Below are 20,809 nucleotides of genomic sequence, written 5' to 3'. Positions count from 1 at the left end.
AAGACAAGCAAGGCAACGGGATTCTCGCTAGGATGAAGGTATATATAACTGCTCGCTGGATCGATTTGAGACGATGAAGCGGGGCGTTCTTCCGCCATTACTGCAAAGAAAAAACAAAGAAAGGCTCCAAGAAAAACAATAGTAAAGCAAAGTGATAAATTCAACTAATTTTTACTAAAATAAATTATAATGATATCTTATTAAGAGGTCGATTTTAAATCTAATTTAATATTTCAAATAATTTTTATGGGAAAGTTTGCACAAGTGATTATTTGATATATTTTTAAACATTTTCTTGACATAGTTTTAATGAGTTTTTAATTGATGTTGGTGATGGGCACATTACGCAGAACTCACTCGTGGTAATAGACAGATGAACAACTTTTTATGGAAAGAGTAATGTTTCAAAAACTAGTATGAAGTCAAAACTCCTGAACTGAAACTTTCAGAAATATCTAACCAAGTCTTAGTGTTGAAATTTTCAGCTCCTCTTCACTGCACCCTTATTTCGACCAGGCCTTCATCTTTCCACCACTTTCCCTTCACCTGCTTCACTGTTTCAATAAAATTAATATTTGTATGCAAAACTTTAATTAATATTCAAATATGATTTTGACATGTTCATATTCATTTTTTATTTTTCTTCTCACTTTAAATGCAGATATAATATCACTACGATCAATCATTGTATCTAAGATATTATCTGTTTTGAAGATCGATATTTCATATTTAAAAAAGTCAAAATAATAAAGTAAAAAAGTGTATGTATTTAAATTATTATTAATCTCGATTTTTAAACGATTTAGGACTATATATCAAAACAATTTAATTCAAACACGAAGTGCAACGATATGTATTATCTGACAGTTTAAAAGAATTTAAGCACTTTTTTTAGTGGGTAAAGAAAAATATTAAAAAGTGTAAGTTTAAAGTTAAATAAAAAGAAGGAAAGAGTAAAAGAAAGAAAGGATAAAAAAAAGAATAAGGGGATATTCCGTACACGTTTTTTTGTGGAGAAAAACATTCGGTGCACGTTTAGAAATATCACAAACAGAAAATAATGCAGAAAATTGAGTTACGGTTCATTATTTTATTTTATGCTTTATTTGGTAGTTAACACACATTATAAGTAACTTTAGATTAAAAATGGGAGTAGTTGATAGCTATGAATATTATTTAGTTTTGAGCAATGGAAGATTTAATGAGTGAAAAACATTATGAATTAGCCTTGAGATTCCGTAACTTATATACCACAATATTTTCCACAATATCCGCTGATAATATTTTGCTAATAAAAGTTTGGATGTGACAAATTGACAATGCCATTTTATTTTGCATTTTGTCGCATTGGTATATGTATATTATGATTGCCAAAATTCAAATTCTTATTTAGATAGTCAAATAGAAAGAAAAAAAAAATACTTTTCTGTTTGGTTTTAAGTCCAAAAAAATATTCTCAGGATTAATTATAGGATTAATTATTGTATTTGAGTATTGTCCATTTTGGAGATCGATATTCTGTGATGGTTTTATTCTTAAAAGACAATTCGGTGTAGAGAAAAAATAAGTATATAATCGTCATTGGTCTCGATTATATTTATTATATTGATTTTAAAAAAAAAAAGTAAAAGTAAAGGAATTTCTATATTTTTTTTTTTAAGGTAAAAGTGGACGAGAGTTTGTGGTTTATGTAGGAATAAACCATTTCCATGGATAAGACCATACAATAAAGATACGAAGCAAGATTAATGAAGGTGGTAATGGTGGTAGCTATAGCATAAATATCATGCTTCCACACACATTGTACATAATAATTCACTTTTGTGGAGTTTTGTTTGGAACATCAAAGTTTCATCTATGATATACTCTTTGTGTGGAGATGTTTTAAAGACAAAAATCCTAAAGAGAAACTTTTAGAAGGAGTGGTGTCCAATTGCAATAAAATGACAAATGTCTCTTTTTGTGGTAACAAAGAATAAATTTTATTTCATATTTTCTTGATGTGTGGTGGAGTTAATAAAATTTTGTAAAAGTTGTTAGATCTAAGTAATACTTTAGACCACTATTGACAACATTGATTATAAATGAAATCTAGATAGATGAATGAAGGAGAGATGGTAAATTGTATTGTTTGGTGGGCAACAACATGGAGTACTTAAATTGGGAGAAATAATGTTGTGTTAAAAAATGAGGTGTTGGATGAAAGGAGATGTATATGTGAGACTTGACGTCGATTAAATATTAGGACATTTAATAATATATAAGTGAGTGCAAATTTCATCTTATAAGTTGGTTTTGTAAGGTTGAGTTAGGCTTAAAGTTTACTTTTTAATATGATATTATAATTATTTAGAGTTTATCCTAATGAGAGTTTGTTGGGCTTATCAGGTCATTCATTATCAGGTCGATATCGAACTACACATAAATATATAGTCTTATGTACAAGTTGACAGTTTTGGCATCAGAGTGTGTTGGAGACCCCACATCAACTGAAAATTATGACATTTAATAATATACAAGTGAATGCAAATCTCATCTTATAAGTAGGCGGTTTTGTAAGGTTGAATTTGGCTTAAACTTACTTCTTAATATGATATTAGAGTCATTTAAAGTTTATCCTAAAAAGAATTTCTTTGATTTATCAGGTCACTCACTATCGGCCCGCTATCAAATCACACATAAATATATAATTTCATACACGAGTTGACAGTCTCGACATGAGAGTATGTTGGAGACCCCACTTCGACACACTTAAAATGTTCTTTTTTTAGTAGTGTAAAGTATATATTCTACTATTTGATCTCGATTAAAATTAAAAGATAAGTTTTAATATAATAATAAGAATGAGTTTTAGTCTAATCAATAGTAATGTAATAAATTAAAAATATTTTTTTTATTATGATTTATAAAAGTATTTATATATTTTTTTAATTAGCTCTTAAATAAAATTTTAAAAACAAAAGACTCCCTCCTTTCACTCCTCTTCTTCTCTATATTTCTTTAATCTCTTTTATTGATAATTGGGTTTAGTAGGAAAAATAAAATAGAATTAAATGACTTTTGTTATGGGAGTTTCCTTTCCTCCTCCATCATTTGTTTTCTAAACTACATTATGCACATTTGTGATGTGATGGAGAAATTTATGTGAATGTTATGCAAGTAGCTTTAAATTCATTTTATTATTATTGGTTGGTAGATATAGATATTTGCAATAACTCCCTTCAATTTCAGCAACCATAATACATTTTCAAACTTTGCCTTTAATTTTTATAATAATTGTTTCAACACAAAGTCTTCTAATATATAATTTACTTATGAAACTCAATATTTATTATGTTATTTTTAAAAATATCTCCATAAATTAATAATGTCTAATTAATCATAAAAAAAAATTATTTTTTATATGTTTTTAGAATAAGATATTATATAAGTTAGATTTTTACTATGACATTGTTACATGTTAATCATCATCCAAATGGTTAATATTTCAGAACATAATAAGTATATAAGTTGGTTATCAAAATATACATTTTTTTTGTATTTTCAAAGAATATAGTACATGTTTTTTTATTTTATATCCTGGTAAAATATTTGTCCATTTTTTTTTTCTCGCTAATAGTTTTATTATTTTATTATTTTATCATTGTTATTGTATTATTTCGTTACTAGCAATGTCCAATGATTTTTTATTTTAAATTTTAAACATATTATATCTCATGTTATAAAGAAAACAAAATTAACTACTGTATTCAAAATTAAGAGAAACCGATAAATAAACTTAGAAAAATAAAATAATTTACCGAAAACAATCTTTTCTTGAAATTTTAAGTTCCCATTATCAAATTTTTAATTACTAATTACTTTATATTATAAATTAGTTACTAATATAATTAAAACCTAAACTATAATAATTTTAAAACTGTTTTTTATTTTTTATTAATAATATAAACTACTTTATATACACATAATTTTGTAATTCATAAAATAATACATAACTTAATCAATATAATAATTATCTCTAAATTAATTATTATTTAATATTTCACAACCTAGAACAATCACATTAATGTTTAACTAACATCAATATAACAAAAATAATCTCAATAATTTCGATATTATTAGAGTGTAGAATAGAATTTTGAGCGAGAGTAATTGAGTGATTTTATATATATAAAAAATAAAAGTAGTGTTTTTTGAATCCTACAATTAATAAAAAAAATGAGGAATGCATTTTAAATCTTATAAACACATTTAACAAGACAAATAAGGGAATTGGAATGTTTTAATTACTTGTTTTTTCAAAGATTAAAATATTAACTGAAAAAAATAATTAAAAAAATCCTAAAAAAAATACTAAATTAACAGAGTTAGAATAAAAGGTACTAAAATTATTATTTTAAATAGGGGAAGTAGAAGTGTATTTTCGCCAAAAGTTTGAAAATATTATTGAACTTTTTCCAAAAACAAAACTAATCATTATCTGAATAAAGTATATATACGTGTCTCCTTAAAAAAAATTAATAAGTTGAATACTCAGTCACCACAAAAAACAAAATAAATTATCCAAATATAAAAAGTAATTACATGGACATTTTTCAACCATATATGATATGATATAAATCATCCACATACCACTATTATTAATTTTATTTATTTTAAAAAAATATTATTAATTTTATTTACTTAAAAAATTAAAGACAAATAATGTCTCTTTTTCATTGATAATATACATACATATACATATATTTATTTATTGGAAACTCAACCGTTTAGTGTATATAAACTGTTTTTCTACTTTATGCGTTATAATATTTTAAATTATAATATAAAAATATAGCGAAAAAAAAGAGAAACAAAATAGTGGGAAGAGAAACTTATGTAGATTAAAAGAAATAACTATTTATATTTTAAAAAAAAAAATTATAAGTATTTTGAATGTTCTATTTTATATACTTAAACTTCTTATCGTAGGATACTTATATTTAATTATCTTATTTTCATGTAATAAATAAAATCATATAAAAAAATTAACACTAGTACAATTACAATACTAAAAACATATTTATTTTATTTTAGTTTAATTTTCAGGAAAAAAACTTGGCATAAAACTATTATATTATTATAACGAATGATTGATGATCATACATCACCTAGAACATTTCTTAGTATATAAATAGATACAAACCTCATTTTATAAAACAATGTTACAAGATTTAGGGTTTGGGGTTTATGGTTGCGTTAGATTTAAATTCACTTCTTAATATGGTATCAGACTCATTTAGAGTCTATCTTAACGAGAGTTTGTTGGGTCTATGATGTCACCCACTATCCAATTATTATCACCCATAAATATATAGTCTTATGCACAAGTTATCAGCATTGACGTGAGAGGAGTGTGTTAAAATTTTCATATCGACTAAAAATAAAGACATTTCATATTATATATATATATTAAATTCACTTTATAAGTATAAGTTTGAATTTGGTTTAAAAAGTATATTTCTTAATACAAGTTATTTTGATAAAATTGTGACTAATTGGAAAGAGAGATGTTTACACAAGCTTAAAAAAAGGTTATTCTTTCATAAAACATGTAAACTATGGTTTCATCTCATCATTTTGTATGGAATAATTAAATTAATTACATGATTAGTGAGAGTAATCTTAAAAATGAGAAGTGATGAAGCTAATTTTGATGGGGTATTTGGCCATTGGAAGAGGCATAAAGCTGGAAAAATGAAGGGCCAGAAGCATAGTGCAGAAGATAAGATGACTTGGTATATTCAAGATAACGTATGATCACGACACTGCACCGTCCATTCCCTATACGTAACTTGGTTCAAATGGCATGAACAATGCATCATACATGCAAATCCAAATTTCACTTAATTAATTATAACCATTCATTTTTGCTTAGTGTGGTTAGTGCCCTTATATATGTCTCAAACCAGACAAATTAATTAACCTAAACCAATGATCCTTAAGGTAGTTGTTCTCACTCCTCATCTTTATTTTTAAACCACTAAAAAAACTTATTAAATAAAAATTAATTTTAGATACTAAAATAATTAGTTACTATTTAATTAAATTAAATACTATTTTATAAATTTAAAAAAATAATATATATCTATTGTAGTTTCCATCATTAATAAAAAATTATAAAAAAGTTTTTAAATTGATATTTAATCATTAACTATCAAATTAGTTACTATTTAATTAAATTAAATACTATTTTATAAACTAAAAAAAATTAATATATATCTATTGTAGTTTTCATCATTAATAAAAATTTATAAAAGAGTTTTTAAATTGATATCTAATCATTAAATATCAAAGTTTTAACTACTTACTACTTTATATTCTAAATTAGTCTTGTAAAGACTAATTTAAAATCTAAAATATTAGTAATTAAAATCTAGGTAATTAATTTTAGATATTAATTCATAAACTATTTTATAAATTTATATTAATAATAGAAATCACTTTAGATATGAATAATTTTTAGTTTCTATATTAATATCTAATTTAGTTAATATAATGATTAATTATTTTTAATCTTTTAACTTTGATTGTTATTTAATAATTTTCTGTCAATGTTCATATTCACCTAATAATTAAACTGTAAAATATAAGTTAAAAAGTAGTTTATCTAAACCAAATCTGCAACATTAGCATGTGTATTAGTTTGTGATTAAAACTAGTATTCACTCATAACTCCTCCACTCATTCGCCAGATACATCTACTTTGTATTCATGTATTTATTTTAATCAGCTTTTAAACAACTATAATTTAATTAGGCCCTAGATTCTCTTGCTTTGCCTCAAATATTGGTCTAAAACCAAAAAGTAAACAATTACGTTAGCCAAATTCCAAATATATGATAGTGTGGCATGCACACTTTTACAAGCACACACCACTACCACTGCATGATTTATTGCACTTTCCTCACAGAGTTGGTAAAAGTTAACCAATCTAATTAAATTACAATATCTCCTCTTCATGTTGTGGTCACACTGTCATTTATATTGTAGAAAAAATCAGATCAGGCGTATCAGTTTGCTATTGGTTGTAGTTTGCAATTGGTTTTAGTTTAACCCAATGTAGTTTTGTGATGGTATTTCTACATAGTTGGTATCGGCGATGAACTGAACTGATAGAAGGAATCAACGTTATTCAGTATGGAGGTTGTCCCACATATCGGAATTAATATACTGTGAATTAAGAAAATACGTCACAAATCAGATTCATTATAAATCATATAAATAAGCATGTTATATAAAAAAAAATATAGTTTGATTAATATATTAATTATACTCAAATATTGAACTTACTTGATCATCTAATAATTTTTTACAAGTGACTCTAAGAATGAGTTTTTGTGATGTGAAAAAGGATTATTTTTGATTTTTTTTTAAGTAGTGAATTACACTTTTGTTATGTTAGTTATAAAGAAGGGTCTTTTAAGTTCCTCTACTTGTTGGAGATTTGTATTTGGTGGTTTGTTTATGCTCTTTTAGAATTTGATCTTACTATTGTCAAGGGTGAGTTCCTGCATGGGTGTAGAAAGTCAAAACGAATGCGGCTATTTTACATTTATAAAGATGACTATATAGCCAGTCACATTTGATGAACACGCATTCTTAAATCGCAAAGATAAGAAAATGACTATATAACCACATTTGTAAATCATATTTATAAGGACGATTATTTCTGGTAGCCACACTTGTATATGCTTCTAAATGAGGGTTTGGGATTTAAGGGTAATGCCTTTACAAGTGTGACTATTACCATAGCCACACTTGTAAATCTTGTGTTGGATTTACTATATGGTTATGATTTGTAGACAGTTTTTGTTAAGAGATTGATTTAGATTATGATGTAAGATTTTATTTTATTTTTGTATTAAAAGTTGAGTCACTTCTAAAGTAATTCATATTTTTTTATTATATTTTATTGATAAAAATGAGAGAGAAAAACACGATTAAAAAAGAAAATTCAATTGTGAAATTAATAATAAATAATGTTTAGACTCTATACAAATACAAGTATAATATCTTCCTATAATCAATCTAAGATGGTTTGTTTGTAGAATGTTGTTAGTGTATATTTTTATAAAATTTGGTTATTGTATATTTTTATCAATTATATCTAGTATATACTTTAAAAGTTTATAAAATAATTAGTCTATAAATTATTTAATGACACAAAAGTGATAATAAACTCAGAGTCTATTGCAACCAACGTACATTGTGACTAAAACTTTAAATGAACTGTATTTTATTAATTCTAAAGTAAATACCTAATTTGGTGTTCAAGAAAAAAAAGGTTGACGTAATCCTATTTAATACTGTTTATTCGTGAGTCTGTTTCTTTTATGTGTTCTCAAAAGTTTTGTTTTATATTTTAGAAAATTTTATTATGGTGTAATTGAATCCTAAATCTAACATATGTTTAGGGTAACTTCTATAAATAATTTAATTAATCAAAATATGAAAAATATGGACGTATGCAAAATTAAAATTTTGACCGATATTTGAAGTTTTTTAGATTAAAATAATGGAAAAGACCAAAAAAATACGGATCTTGAAAACATACCAAAATGTCCTAAATTAAATATTACAAGTTTTTTAATAGTTTATTTATTGATTGAAATGTTACTCATATGTTACTTATACATACTTTAGGATATTATTAGTAAAATATTCCATTCAAAAAATATTTGTTAAATTTCTAATAATTATAACATAATTTTAAAAAGAAAAAATACATTAATTTTCTAAAATTCTATTTTATAAAAATACACTATAAACATTGAGTAAAAAATTAGGGAAACAACTTTCTGTTAAAAAATTAAACATTCTTGTGTATATAAAATTTTATTATTAATTTATATAATTTATAATTATAGAATATATAAATTTTTGTCCAAATTCTCTTATCTTACATCGTAAAAGTTATACGTTTCGTGTCGTAGTTATTGGAGTGTAATTGCTACATAGGTTAACAACCGTTTATACGAATTGTAAGTTATATAAAATGATTTTAAACAAACTAATAAATTAAAATACTGAATCCACCCAACACTTTTTCTTGTAAAGTGAGGTGCTTGCATTGCCTTTCCTACCGTATCAACTTGAGGGAAAATGACAAAAACATTAACATAAAAACAAATAGAAAACGAAAACCAATCTACCTTCTAATAATATATTGATAAGTTATAGAGATAAGTTGTGAAAATTACAGTGGGGAAAACGCCAGCGTTTTAAAAATAGAATAGACAAATCTGACCTCTTTCATATCGATAATATTTAACAGTATTAAATAATAGTAACAACCCAATAAGGTTTAACTCCAGTGGCGGCGTGTGGGTGTGTTCGTTGAGAAACGAAATCGCGGCAACAATGTGGCGGGGCTGGTGGTGGATAGTGGCCGTGCTGGCGGTGGCGGTGGCGGTGTGGAGAGGTTGGCAAGGCGGTGGATGGGACAGGGAGGCGTCTTTCAGGTTGGCCAGAGAATGGTCGGAGAAGTTAGGGATTTGGGCGATCCCTCTCTACGTGTCGCTCCACACGATCTCCATCTCCCTCTGTTTGCCCTCCGCAATCTTCTTCGAAACCGCCGCTCCTCTTCTCTTCGGCTTTTTACCTTCCGTCTTATGCGTCTTCTCCGCCAAAATCCTCGCCGCCTCACTCTCCTTCTCCATTGGCAGGTTTATACCTCTTCTTCACGTTTCTTCACTCAGTTTTTTCGAAATTATAACTACTGTAGTCGTTGACTTTGCTTTCCGTGTGATTTTAGCTTGTTAATTGTCAATTCGTTATGAAGAAACGTTTAATTGATGGTTGATTTTGGCGTAGGGACACTAGTTGTGGTTGATCGAACTAATTATCTGAATTTCTGTTATTTTCTGGCTGCATTTAAAACTGAATAGCTCGTGTTTAGGTTTTTAATCAATTACCGCAATTTATGGAAACTATCTGATTGATCCGAGCAATTTGGAGATTACATCTTGCTTGATTAGGCCAGTGAGCTGAACAATGAATTATCCTCTGCTGTTAGTCCTCATTGAGATTTTAAAGTGTGACTGCGATCTTTTGTTTTGTGGAAATTAAGGATAAACGTGGCCTTTGGTTTCAGACATAGAAAGATCTAGGTATTGTGGTTGTGGACTGTTTTTTAACACCTTGTTCCTCTTCAATCTTGTCTTTTGGATGGCTCTAAAGAATTTAATTGGAATTTGGATTTCCTTTTGTCTATGGAAAAGGAGTGCCACGAACTTTAGTATCGTTGTCTATTTGGTGTTTTCCTGTTTATGTTAAGCTTCATGTCTTTTATTGTGGGAATCTTTTAGGAAAATTTTCTAGGCAATTGGAATATGTTTTTGTGCTGACTTGTGTTTGTTTTATCTTTTTGTTTTCTTTGCAGAGGTTATATTCTCCTCTTTAGTCTTTTTGATTATTTTTCGCTTTGCATTGCAATAAAATTTTACCCTTCTATAAGTGAGCCAAAAATAATTAGAGAAACAATGGCACAGTTTGGAACTCGACCCTTTTAATACACTTCTTGCTACTATGACCTGAAATCTATCGAAAATAATAAAATTTTATGGGTCCCCCTTCATATTTAACGAACATCACTAATTATTTTGTAGTTTTTAACAAATTTTAATTAGCAGAAATTGTGTTGGGGTACTATGTTGATAACACTCGTAATTATGAACATTTGCTAACTTGTTAACTCATGTTAAGGAGGAAGTAACTGGCAATACTACTTTTGTGAATAGAGAATATGGATTGGTTCGTTGTCCTTGATTAGTTTGTAGGGGTTATGTGTTCAAAAGCGGTGCTGTCATTGTACGAAAACAATTGTGAATTTTCTTGAAACCGTGTCTATGTTTACTTAACTTGTATCTTCGCCTCAGTTTCAAGTAGGTGGACCTAATTTATGTCCTTGGGAATGGGAAAAATAGTAGATCGAGTAATTCAAGTTGGCCTTAAAACTTGTTGAAAATTCTTCTTTATAGCTTTATCAGAATAGAAATTCAAGAAAATCATTGCCATTTTAGTTTTTGCATATTTGACTTTACCACCGACTGCCGAGAACAGTTGTCAGTGTATATACAAGTCAACAATAAAATCTTATTCATAGGTTTAGTGAAGGAGGCTTTTATGCGAATACTATTATAGTTTAACTTGTCTAGTTAGTAGTAACAATGATATCCGGGTGTTAATGTCGCATTGTTGATTTGATTGCATGTGCGAACTTAAGCTTGCATGTAATTTCTGGGGTGTTTCTCTCTGCTTAATTTTGGGTTCTTTCAGGTTGGTATTCAGGAGTTCAAGCTCAGCAATGGAGTGGGCCAAAAGAAACAGATATTTTCACATGATCTCTACAGGAGTTGAGCGAGATGGTTGGAAATTTGTTCTTCTTGCTCGGTTCTCACCTGTGCCCTCTTATGTTATTAACTATACCTTGGCGGCTACTGAAGTTCGGTTCCTTTTGGATTTTATTCTTCCTACCGCCATTGGATGTCTTCCCATGATCTTGCAGAATACATCTATTGGAAGCCTTGCTGGTGCTGCTGTCGCTACGGCCTCTGGCTCTGAGAAATCTCAAATTTGGTCCTACTTTTTTCCTGTAGTTGGTATTTTGTCTAGTGTACTTATTTCTCTGAGAATTAAGAAGTATTCAACCCAAGTTTCAGTAGCTGAAATCCCACCCAGCAAAAATAACCCCGTTGATTAGGGACCTACCTTATCGAGTAGTGAAGAGATGGAGTACCTTAGAAAAGGTCAGGGGTCATCATTTGTTTAGTATTATTAACATTATACACAGCCCTATAAATGTTCTTGTTGTGACTTGATCATCGTTTAGTTTGTGGTAGTTGCACATCACAGTTCAGTTATTTAGACTTTGGTTGGAGATTGGAATTTTTTTAAATCTGTTCTAGTTTAGAAACTTAAGCGATTTTCAGCCATAATGATTCAGTCCTCCACCCTATGGGATTCATCGTATTTATAGAGTTCCAAACCTTCCCTATGACCAAATAAGTACTGAAAAACTGACTCAGAAATAAAAGATATTCTCTCTCCTAGAATCATGTCCTTTGATTTCAAGTTTATTATTCAATTACAAATAAAATCCCTTCAGCAAAAAAAAGTCTTCTACATTAATTCTTTGCAAAATTGTTCACGAACTAAGCTGGGGTGTTGCGTAGTGAGTGTGGCAGCTTGGTGGTGCTATGTGAACATTTTCCGTACTAAAACTCAGAGTAAAGATCCAGCGTTACAATTACGCCAATTACTACTACACCAATTACGCCGATTTATGAATAGATGGGAAGAATGTGTTATGGTGTCTGTACGCGTTTTAGCATTATAAAATGTTTGAACTGTGTTGAAAAGTGTCACATACAAAAAGACTTATGCATTTGTGTGCAATTATTAGGAGAGATTGAGTTGTTAAGAAGTTAAGAACGTTAAATTGGACTGAATGATAACAAAAGTGTGTAACCTTGTAATTTGAAAAGGTCAGAATAGCAGTATTGAAAAAATGAAGTGGTGGAGTGAATTGTACGCAAAATAATCTTGGATATTAATGACGGTGATAATGATTCGTGCAGAAGTGGTGTTGCACAGCGTAAATGCGCGTAACGGGTGGCTGCATTGGCATTGAAGGGGAACCACCCGTCCCATCGGTCATTATCATGGGACTTAATTAAGCTTCGTATGTGAAAGTGCAGGCATCACAGTTTCTACGAAATTATACGATGCCGACAACAACAAAGGACCATATCTTGTCCTCCTAGGAAACCTCCTCGTCAAGCTCTAATGTAATTAGGTTTTAAGTTTGCACAAACATAACCCACTCATGTTCTTTCTCTTCTAATCAGAAAAGTCAGAACAAATTCTTCTTTTAGTAAACATTTGCTGAAAAAATAAGCAGATAAAAAAATAGAATAAAAGAAAAAATAATACAACCTATAGTAGTGTCCATTTTGTATCTCCACCACAAAAAGTGAATTTATTCTGATTTTTTCAATAGTGATATCAGAGTTTGAATCTGATTCAACATGTTGATCAAGAAACTAACGGGATGAAATTAGATTGTCCCTTCCATTACACCAACGAGGAAGATTTTATTCTGATTTTTCCAACACTTTCTAACATAACTCACTGTGCGTGTCAACTTGTGACAACTTGTTGCGTGTTTGGTTCCACTGTCTGACACAAAGTGGACTCATTACTACAAGTTACTTCTCTGTAACTTTTATGCACATTGTACTGTAGCTTCTCTATTTCATTTATATAAGCTTAAATATCGATTATTGGGGAAAATTAAGGTTGAAATTAAAACTCTCAATGAGTACAATTGCACATGTAGTATTAATCAGGTTATGTACTGTATGTTCACAAAAAACGCGCTTAAATTGTTGTAGAATGCAAGAACAAAAAAACAGGTGGGAAATAGCACAAATAGAACACGAATATTACTAGAAATCACATGACGCCATTTCTTTGAGCCCAAATTCATACAAATCTTACTTTATAGGTTTTCTTTTTGGTGTTTCTTCCAGCACCCAACAAATTTCTCCCTGCACCCCACCATTTCTTTGAGCCCAAATTCACAGGAATCTATTTTATTCCTTTTAAAAATGACTTCCGAATTATTTTTTTCAGAATTTTTTTGGAACATACTTTCTGAATTACATTTTATAAATTCTGGATTTATCATTTCAGAATGAAAAATTATGTTCCAGAATTTTAGAATAGTTTTTTTTTGTCTTCTGAAATTTATATTTTGGGAAAATCTTTTCTTTATGGAATACCCCGTATTCTGAAATCAACCAAAAGTGTAAGTGTCAAGAGTAATTTAAGTATTTTGAAGAATATAGGGGTGCAGGAAGGAAAAATGTAAAGATGCAGGAAGAAACATTTTTTTTTTTTACAAGACCACACTATAGGCCTCTAATGATGTGGTCTTAAGAGAATGAAATGATACTTGAATAATTTTCAGCCTTTTCTTTGGCACCTCAACAGTTGTTTACTTCACCTTCCCATTGAAGTGGATTGATAAAAATGAGCTTTTAGAGTTTTCACGTTCTGATAAATGTTATATGTAGTGTATTAAAAAGTTTTCCAATTAAATATTGCAGAGATATTTTAGAAACAATGTATTTTGAAAAAGTTATAGCAAATTTTCAGAGAGAACATTTTAGAATAAATTGAGGTATTTTGAAAATTTCATTTCATGATAATAAATCTTATTATGCGGTTTTGCAAATGAACGGTTAAAAAATAACTTTTAATTATGCATACTAAAGCGTATTTTGGAATTCTGATTTCAGTTTTTTTTTTCAGAATGTGACGTGTAATCAATTTACGAGAAGTATAAGAATTTTAAAAAATGATTAGGTTATTGCATTATAATGGGGAGGCGAAAGGAAGAAATGACGGGGTGTGAAGAGCAATTGTGAGAATATTTTAATGAATGAAAGGGTGAGTGAGAGAGAATAAGAAAGGAAAATACTATTTCTACCTGCACCCCTGTGATTACTACCTGCACCTGCTTACCAACAACAAAAAGATTGAAATATTCACGCTCATTGCACCACACAATTGTTAATGATGCACCTCCAATTACACATTTGTTCTCTACCATGGTTGCACTCTTTGAGAGGAAGAAGCATAAGAGGGGGTGTAGGAAGAAAAAGACTTTGAGGAAAGGAAGGCCCACGAAATGCAGAGACGGAGAAGAGAAGAGAGGAGAAGAGAGGAGAGGAGAAGAGAAGCAACGAGTTTGACCAAAGGAAAAATAGAGTTGAGAAAAGACTCTACTGAAGCTAGCTCTGTTAGAGAAGAATGAACGAATGAAGTGAGAAATTGGGTTGTTCAGCGATCAAGTTTTGGTGAGAGGAGAAAGTGAAGAAGAGATTGTAAAATGCTGCAACCACGCGCATTTCGCCCTCACGTATCTTTGTCCTCATCCAACAGCGCCCCTTCATTCTCCTCCTCCCCAAACCCTAACGACTCTCACCCTTCGCCGTCGCCGTCGCATCGCCTCCATGGCAATGGCATCTCCTCCACTTCCACCGCCGTCTCCTCCTCCTCCTCCAGATCCCTCAAAATCCCCTCATCATTCGCCCACAACTACCGGATCGCCATCGCCTTAGTCCCATCCGCACTGTTCCTCCTCGACCTCGGCGGCACCTCCGTCGTCGCCACCCTCGTCGTCGGCCTTATGATCTCCTACATCCTCGACGCCCTCAGCCTCAAGCCCGCCGCCTTCTTCGCCGTGTGGTTCTCCCTCATCTTCGCCCAACTCGCCTTCTTCCTCTCCGCCTCTTCCTCCCTCCTCGCCGCCTTTAACTCCTCCGTCGCCGTCGCCGCCATCGCCTCCTTCCTCTGCGCCCACACCACCTTCCTCCTCGGCGTGTGGTCCTCTCTCCAGTTCAAGTGGCTCCTCCTCGAGAACCCTTCCATTGCCGTCGCCCTCGAGCGTCTCCTTTTCGCCTGCCTCCCCATTTCCGCATCCTCCCTCTTCGCCTGGGCCGCCATCGCCGCCGTCGGAATCAACAACGCCGCCTACTACCTCGCCGCCTTCAACTGCTGCTTCTACTGGCTCTTCTCCGTCCCTCGCGTCTCCTCCTTCAAGACCAAACACGAGGCCAGGTATCACGGCGGCGAGGCTCCCCGTGACAGCTTCATCCTCGGCCCTCTGGAGAGTTGCGTCCACACTCTCAACCTTCTCTTCGTTCCTCTCTTGTTCCACATTGCCTCCCATTACTCTCTCCTTCTTTCTTCCGCTGCTTCCTTCTGTGACCTCATCCTCCTCTTCTTCCTTCCCTTCCTCTTTCAGCTCTATGCTTCCACCAGGGGTGCGCTCTGGTGGGTCACTGGCAACCCCAACCAGCTCCACAGCATTCGTGTCGTCAATGGCGCTGTTGCATTGGTTTTTGTCGTCGTTGCATTGGAGGTCAGGGTGGTTTTCCATGCCTTTGGAAGGTACATCCAGGTGCCGCCGCCGCTGAATTATGTTCTTGTGACTATTACCATGCTTGGAGGGTCTGCTGCTGCCGGTGCTTATGCCATGGGTTTGGTTTCCGATGCCCTCAGCTCTGTTGCGTTCACTACTTCTGCTATTGTGGTCAGTGCTGCTGGAGCAGTTGTTGTGGGGTTTCCCTTGCTGGTAAGCAGTTTGAGATTGTTAATTTTATTCACCGTTCAGTCTTTAGATTTTTGCAGTGTTGTAAAGGTACTTGGAGTAGGAGTGAGCTAGTGTTACAATTCAAGTTCGATTAATTTGTTGGTCAAACCGCTGTGCTACCTGCCATTGTAACAAATTAATTGTGTATTTTCTGAAACAATTTTTCCTTAACGTGTGCTTTTTGGCACACTTGATGGAAACGTGGAACTAACACGTATACGAGGGAATGGGTAGAACTGCAGATAGTTAGATTCAAGTCAGCCTCACAAATCACAACCTGTTTTTTTCTAAAAGCTTTATAGCTTCATTGTAAATTCAGAATAGAAATTTGAGTAAACTAGTCATTTTTTTATATTTTTTTTCCTTTATTTCACTATTGACCACTGAAAGTGCTGCTAGCGTATACAATAATTGGTGATAATTAGGACAAGTGAATGAGGCAGTTGTGTGTGTATTATTCTAGTTTAACATACATAGTAAATTAGAATGCCTTTGAATAAAGGTAGGTTGTGGATATCATTATACAAAACCGAGACAGCACCCAAACAGAACCAATTCTAACCCCACGATCCCCTCACACGGCTTGTATACTCGCATCTGTCTATAGGCTATACCGTCATCTTTCCACAAAAATCATTATCCTGACCTATTAAATCCTAAACCTTCAAATGTTTTTCGTCAACATCCCCCCTTTAAAGGCTCATAGTCTTGCACAATGTACATGATTACTTCTATATATTTCCATTTATCCATGTTTTTAATCTATTCCAAGCTGAATAAAATATCTATATAGGTTAGAGGTTTAAAAATATTCATTTAAAAAATGTTAAGTTTCTTGCAATGTTTAACAATATTAGATGTACAGAAGGATCCATATAAAGATTTATCATTTATGTTATGTATATTGTGTTACATGTTTGGTCAGAGGTTGAGCTTTGGAAAATTGGAAAGGTTTGTGCTGGCTTGGTGCTGCTTTTGTGTTACCTCTTTGGTTGGTATGATCTAGATTGGTTAGAAACTTGTACAAATCAAGAACCAAATCAATCAGTGTTTCCTTAGAAAGAACTGATCCAAACTGCTTTTCCACAGTCATCTAGTTCGATCAAGTTGATATTGTTTGATTTTGTCCCTAATCTGATCGTAAGTTGAGTTTCAGTCTGGACACACACACACACATATTGGTTCTTAATCTTGTTGATCTATATGTTTTATGATAGGAAAACCTTGATTGGTTGTTTTGGTTTTATTGTTTTATTTTACATTACTATTTCATGGTAGTTCAATATAAATTTGTCTGATGTGAGTATGCTTATATTGTGCAATGTGCAATTATTTTAGTTTAGTATGGGAAATGCTGATTTATGCGAATACATATTCGAGGTCAATCTTTTTATGTCTGGGTGTACTGGCACACAGAAGTATGGTGGAGACCAGTTTAAGTAAACCTTTATGGAATAATCTGTTTTAATTAACATCTAAGTTACCTGGATTTAAGCTCCTTAGTTCAGTCTTAAATATAAGTGAGAAATGGACTTCCCAGCCTTATAATACATTGACTATATTTCTAGTCGATGTGAGATCTCAACAATGATAATATTGATATAATTTTAGATAACAATTAAAACTAGTATTGCAAAATTCAGTTTCATTTGTATTAAAATAATTATTCCTTGTAACATTTTAATTATATCTGTTGTCTTCGGTAGAATGCCCTCTCTATAATCTACTATATTGTTATAGTGTTCTCTAGCACAGTGGCTGATCCACTAAACTACCTATCTAGGATTTGGAAACCAGAAAACACTGCTTAATACGCTAAAATTCATATTGCTTCACGAAACAGCTGGTTGGTTAACTGCCTGCATCTTTCTTAAGAATTCAATTTTTGGTGTGCTGACTTCTTTGGTGGATAATGATAATATTGCTTATGTTTGTGGTTAATATATTTATTCCATTAACCCTTGTAGATTTTTCTTTTTATCGCTGACATATTTCAACCTTTGATTTGCAGTTCCTCCCTCTGCCTGCAGTCGCAGGCTTTTATTTGGCTCGGTTTTTTGAAAAGAAGAGCCTAGTGTCATACTTTGCTTTTGTTATTCTTGGAAGCTTGATGGCTACATGGTTTGTTCTGCACAACTTCTGGGATTTAAACATTTGGATGGCAGGGATGTCCCTTAAATCTTTTTGCAAACTCATAATAGCAAATTCTGTCTTGGCTATGACTATTCCCGGTTTAGCTCTACTACCTTCAAAGCTGAACTTTTTATCTGAGGCTGGTCTGATAAGTCATGCGCTGCTCTTATGCTACATTGAGAACCGATTTTTCAATTATTCTAGCATATACTATTATGGATTTGAGGATGAGGTGATGTATCCTAGCTATATGGTTGTGATGACAACTTTATTGGGTTTGGCTTTGGTCAGAAGGCTATCTGTGGATAATCGAATTGGAGGAAAAGCAGTTTGGATTTTGACTTGCCTCTATTTTTCAAAGCTAGCCATGTTGTTTATTTCTTCAAAGTCTGTTGTTTGGGTTTCTGCAGTCCTCTTGTTGGCTGTTTCCCCTCCATTGCTTCTTTACAGGTAACTTTGACAGTCTCTGGAATTTGTCGGTTTGGGGGGATCCTACCTTAAGTAACCTACATATATTTCACCTCTGGACTTTATTGTTGAACTTTTGGTAATTCACTGTTGTTGGATTTTGTAGGGAGAGATCAAAAACAACTTCTAGGATGAAACCATGGCAAGGTTATGCACATGCCTGTGTAGTTGGCTTGTCTGTATGGTTTTGTCGTGAAACAATTTTTGAAGCTCTCCAGTGGTGGAATGGAAGGTCTCCTTCAGATGGTTTAATTTTGGGATTCTGTATACTGTTGACCGGATTGGCTTGTGTTCCAATTGTTGCTATTCATTTCTCGCATGTTTTGGTATGCATATCTATCCAATCCTGTGTTTTCATTGTTTATTTTGGGTGTGGGGATCATATGATATTCATTGCAATTTGCAAACTTTTGCTATTCAATTGATTCACGACCAATTAGACATTATCTGTGGCTGACAAAGTAAATAATCATGTCTTCCTTTTTAATCTACTTCTAATTTCTAAAGATTGACCATAAACTTTTGGTTTCTTTGCAGTCTGCCAAAAGATGTCTAGTGCTGGTAGTGGCAACTGGTCTACTTTTTATTCTGATGCAGCCCCCTCTTCCTGTGTCATTGACTTACCGGTCAGACCTAATCAAGACTGCCCGTCACTCTGCTGATGATATCTCAATTTATGGATATACAGCTGGCAAGCCTACCTGGCCTTCTTGGCTTATTATTATTGCAATTTTGCTGACTCTGGCATCAGTTACATCTATTATACCCATTAAGTACATTGTTGAATTACGGACATTTTACTCCATTGCTATGGGGATTGCCCTTGGTATTTATATTGCTGCTGAATACTTTCTCTGGGCTGGCGTTCTGCATGTTCTCATTGTTGTCACTATGGTTTGTGCCTCTGTTTTTGTTGTCTTCACTCATCTGCCCTCTGCTACGAGCACAAAGGTTTTGCCCTGGGTATTTGCTCTACTTGTGGCTCTCTTTCCTGTTACTTATCTTTTAGAGGGCCAACTGAGAATTAAAAATATTCTTGAAGAAAGTGAGCTGGGAATTTTGGGTGAGGAGGAGAAGAAGCTTACAACATTGCTAGCAATTGAGGGTGCCCGAATATCTCTTCTAGGTTTGTATGCAGCAATCTTTATGCTTATAGCCTTGGAGATAAAGTATAAACTCGCGTCAATTTTGCGGGAGAAGGTTATTGATGCAGGTGGGGGCAGACAAAATCATGCTAGTCAAACTGCATCTGCTAGTTTCCTGCCAAGAATGAGGTTTATGCAGCATCGTCGGGCTACTACAGCACCCTCCTTTACAATAAAGAAGATGGCTGCAGATGGAGCCTGGATGCCTGCCGTCGGCAATGTTGCCACAGTATTGTGCTTTGCTATATGTCTAGTCCTGAATGTTAATCTTACTGGTGGCTCAAACAGGGCCATATTTTTCCTGGCTCCTATCCTGCTGCTGCTTAATCAGGACTCTGATTTTGTTGCTGGTTTTGGGGACAAACATAGATATTTTCCTGTTACTGTAGTCATATCAGCCTACTTTGTTTTAACTACCATCTACTGCATATGGGAAGACGTTTGGCAAGGAAACAGTGGATGGGGTCTTCAAATTGGTGGGCCAGACTGGATTTTTGTGGTGAAGAATTTGGCCCTCCTCATTCTAACATTTCCCAGTCATATACTTTTCAACAGGTACGTGTGGAGCCATACGAAGCAAAGTGACTCACCCCCTTGGATAACTTTGCCTCTTAATCTGCTTCCCATTGCATGTACAGATGTACTCAAGATTAAGATCTTGGGTATATTAGGAGTTATATATTCCCTGGCTCAGTATCTAATTTCTAGGCAACAATATATCTCTGGTCTTAAATACATCTAAACGACCGTCATACATTCTGTACGATATGTTTGTCAATTTAGGTATTGATGCACATGCTTGTCTTGCCTAAATTTGTATGAGGAATATGGTGAAATGCATTTTTGTTATTACTTTTAA

At 32.6% G+C, this 20,809-nt stretch overlaps 2 protein-coding genes across 2 annotated transcripts; both read left to right on the top strand.

Moving 5' to 3' along the window:
* Positions 1 to 9,207: 9,207 nt before the first annotated feature.
* Positions 9,208 to 11,903, top strand: LOC137824279 (uncharacterized). Its single transcript, XM_068629851.1, has 2 exons — positions 9,208 to 9,707; positions 11,320 to 11,903. Exons 1-2 carry the CDS (start codon positions 9,403 to 9,405, stop codon positions 11,741 to 11,743), a joined length of 729 nt encoding a protein of 242 aa, XP_068485952.1. The 5' UTR covers positions 9,208 to 9,402; the 3' UTR covers positions 11,744 to 11,903.
* Positions 11,904 to 14,726: 2,823 nt separating this feature from the next.
* Positions 14,727 to 20,809, top strand: LOC137823507 (uncharacterized). Its single transcript, XM_068628680.1, has 4 exons — positions 14,727 to 16,186; positions 18,216 to 18,787; positions 18,912 to 19,131; positions 19,343 to 20,809. Exons 1-4 carry the CDS (start codon positions 14,939 to 14,941, stop codon positions 20,690 to 20,692), a joined length of 3,390 nt encoding a protein of 1,129 aa, XP_068484781.1. The 5' UTR covers positions 14,727 to 14,938; the 3' UTR covers positions 20,693 to 20,809.

The sequence above is a fragment of the Phaseolus vulgaris genome, chromosome 8 (genome assembly GCF_000499845.2).
Source record: "Phaseolus vulgaris cultivar G19833 chromosome 8, P. vulgaris v2.0, whole genome shotgun sequence".
NCBI classification, from domain to species: Eukaryota; Viridiplantae; Streptophyta; class Magnoliopsida; order Fabales; family Fabaceae; genus Phaseolus; species Phaseolus vulgaris.
This window is presented reverse-complemented; position numbering and strand designations above follow the sequence as displayed.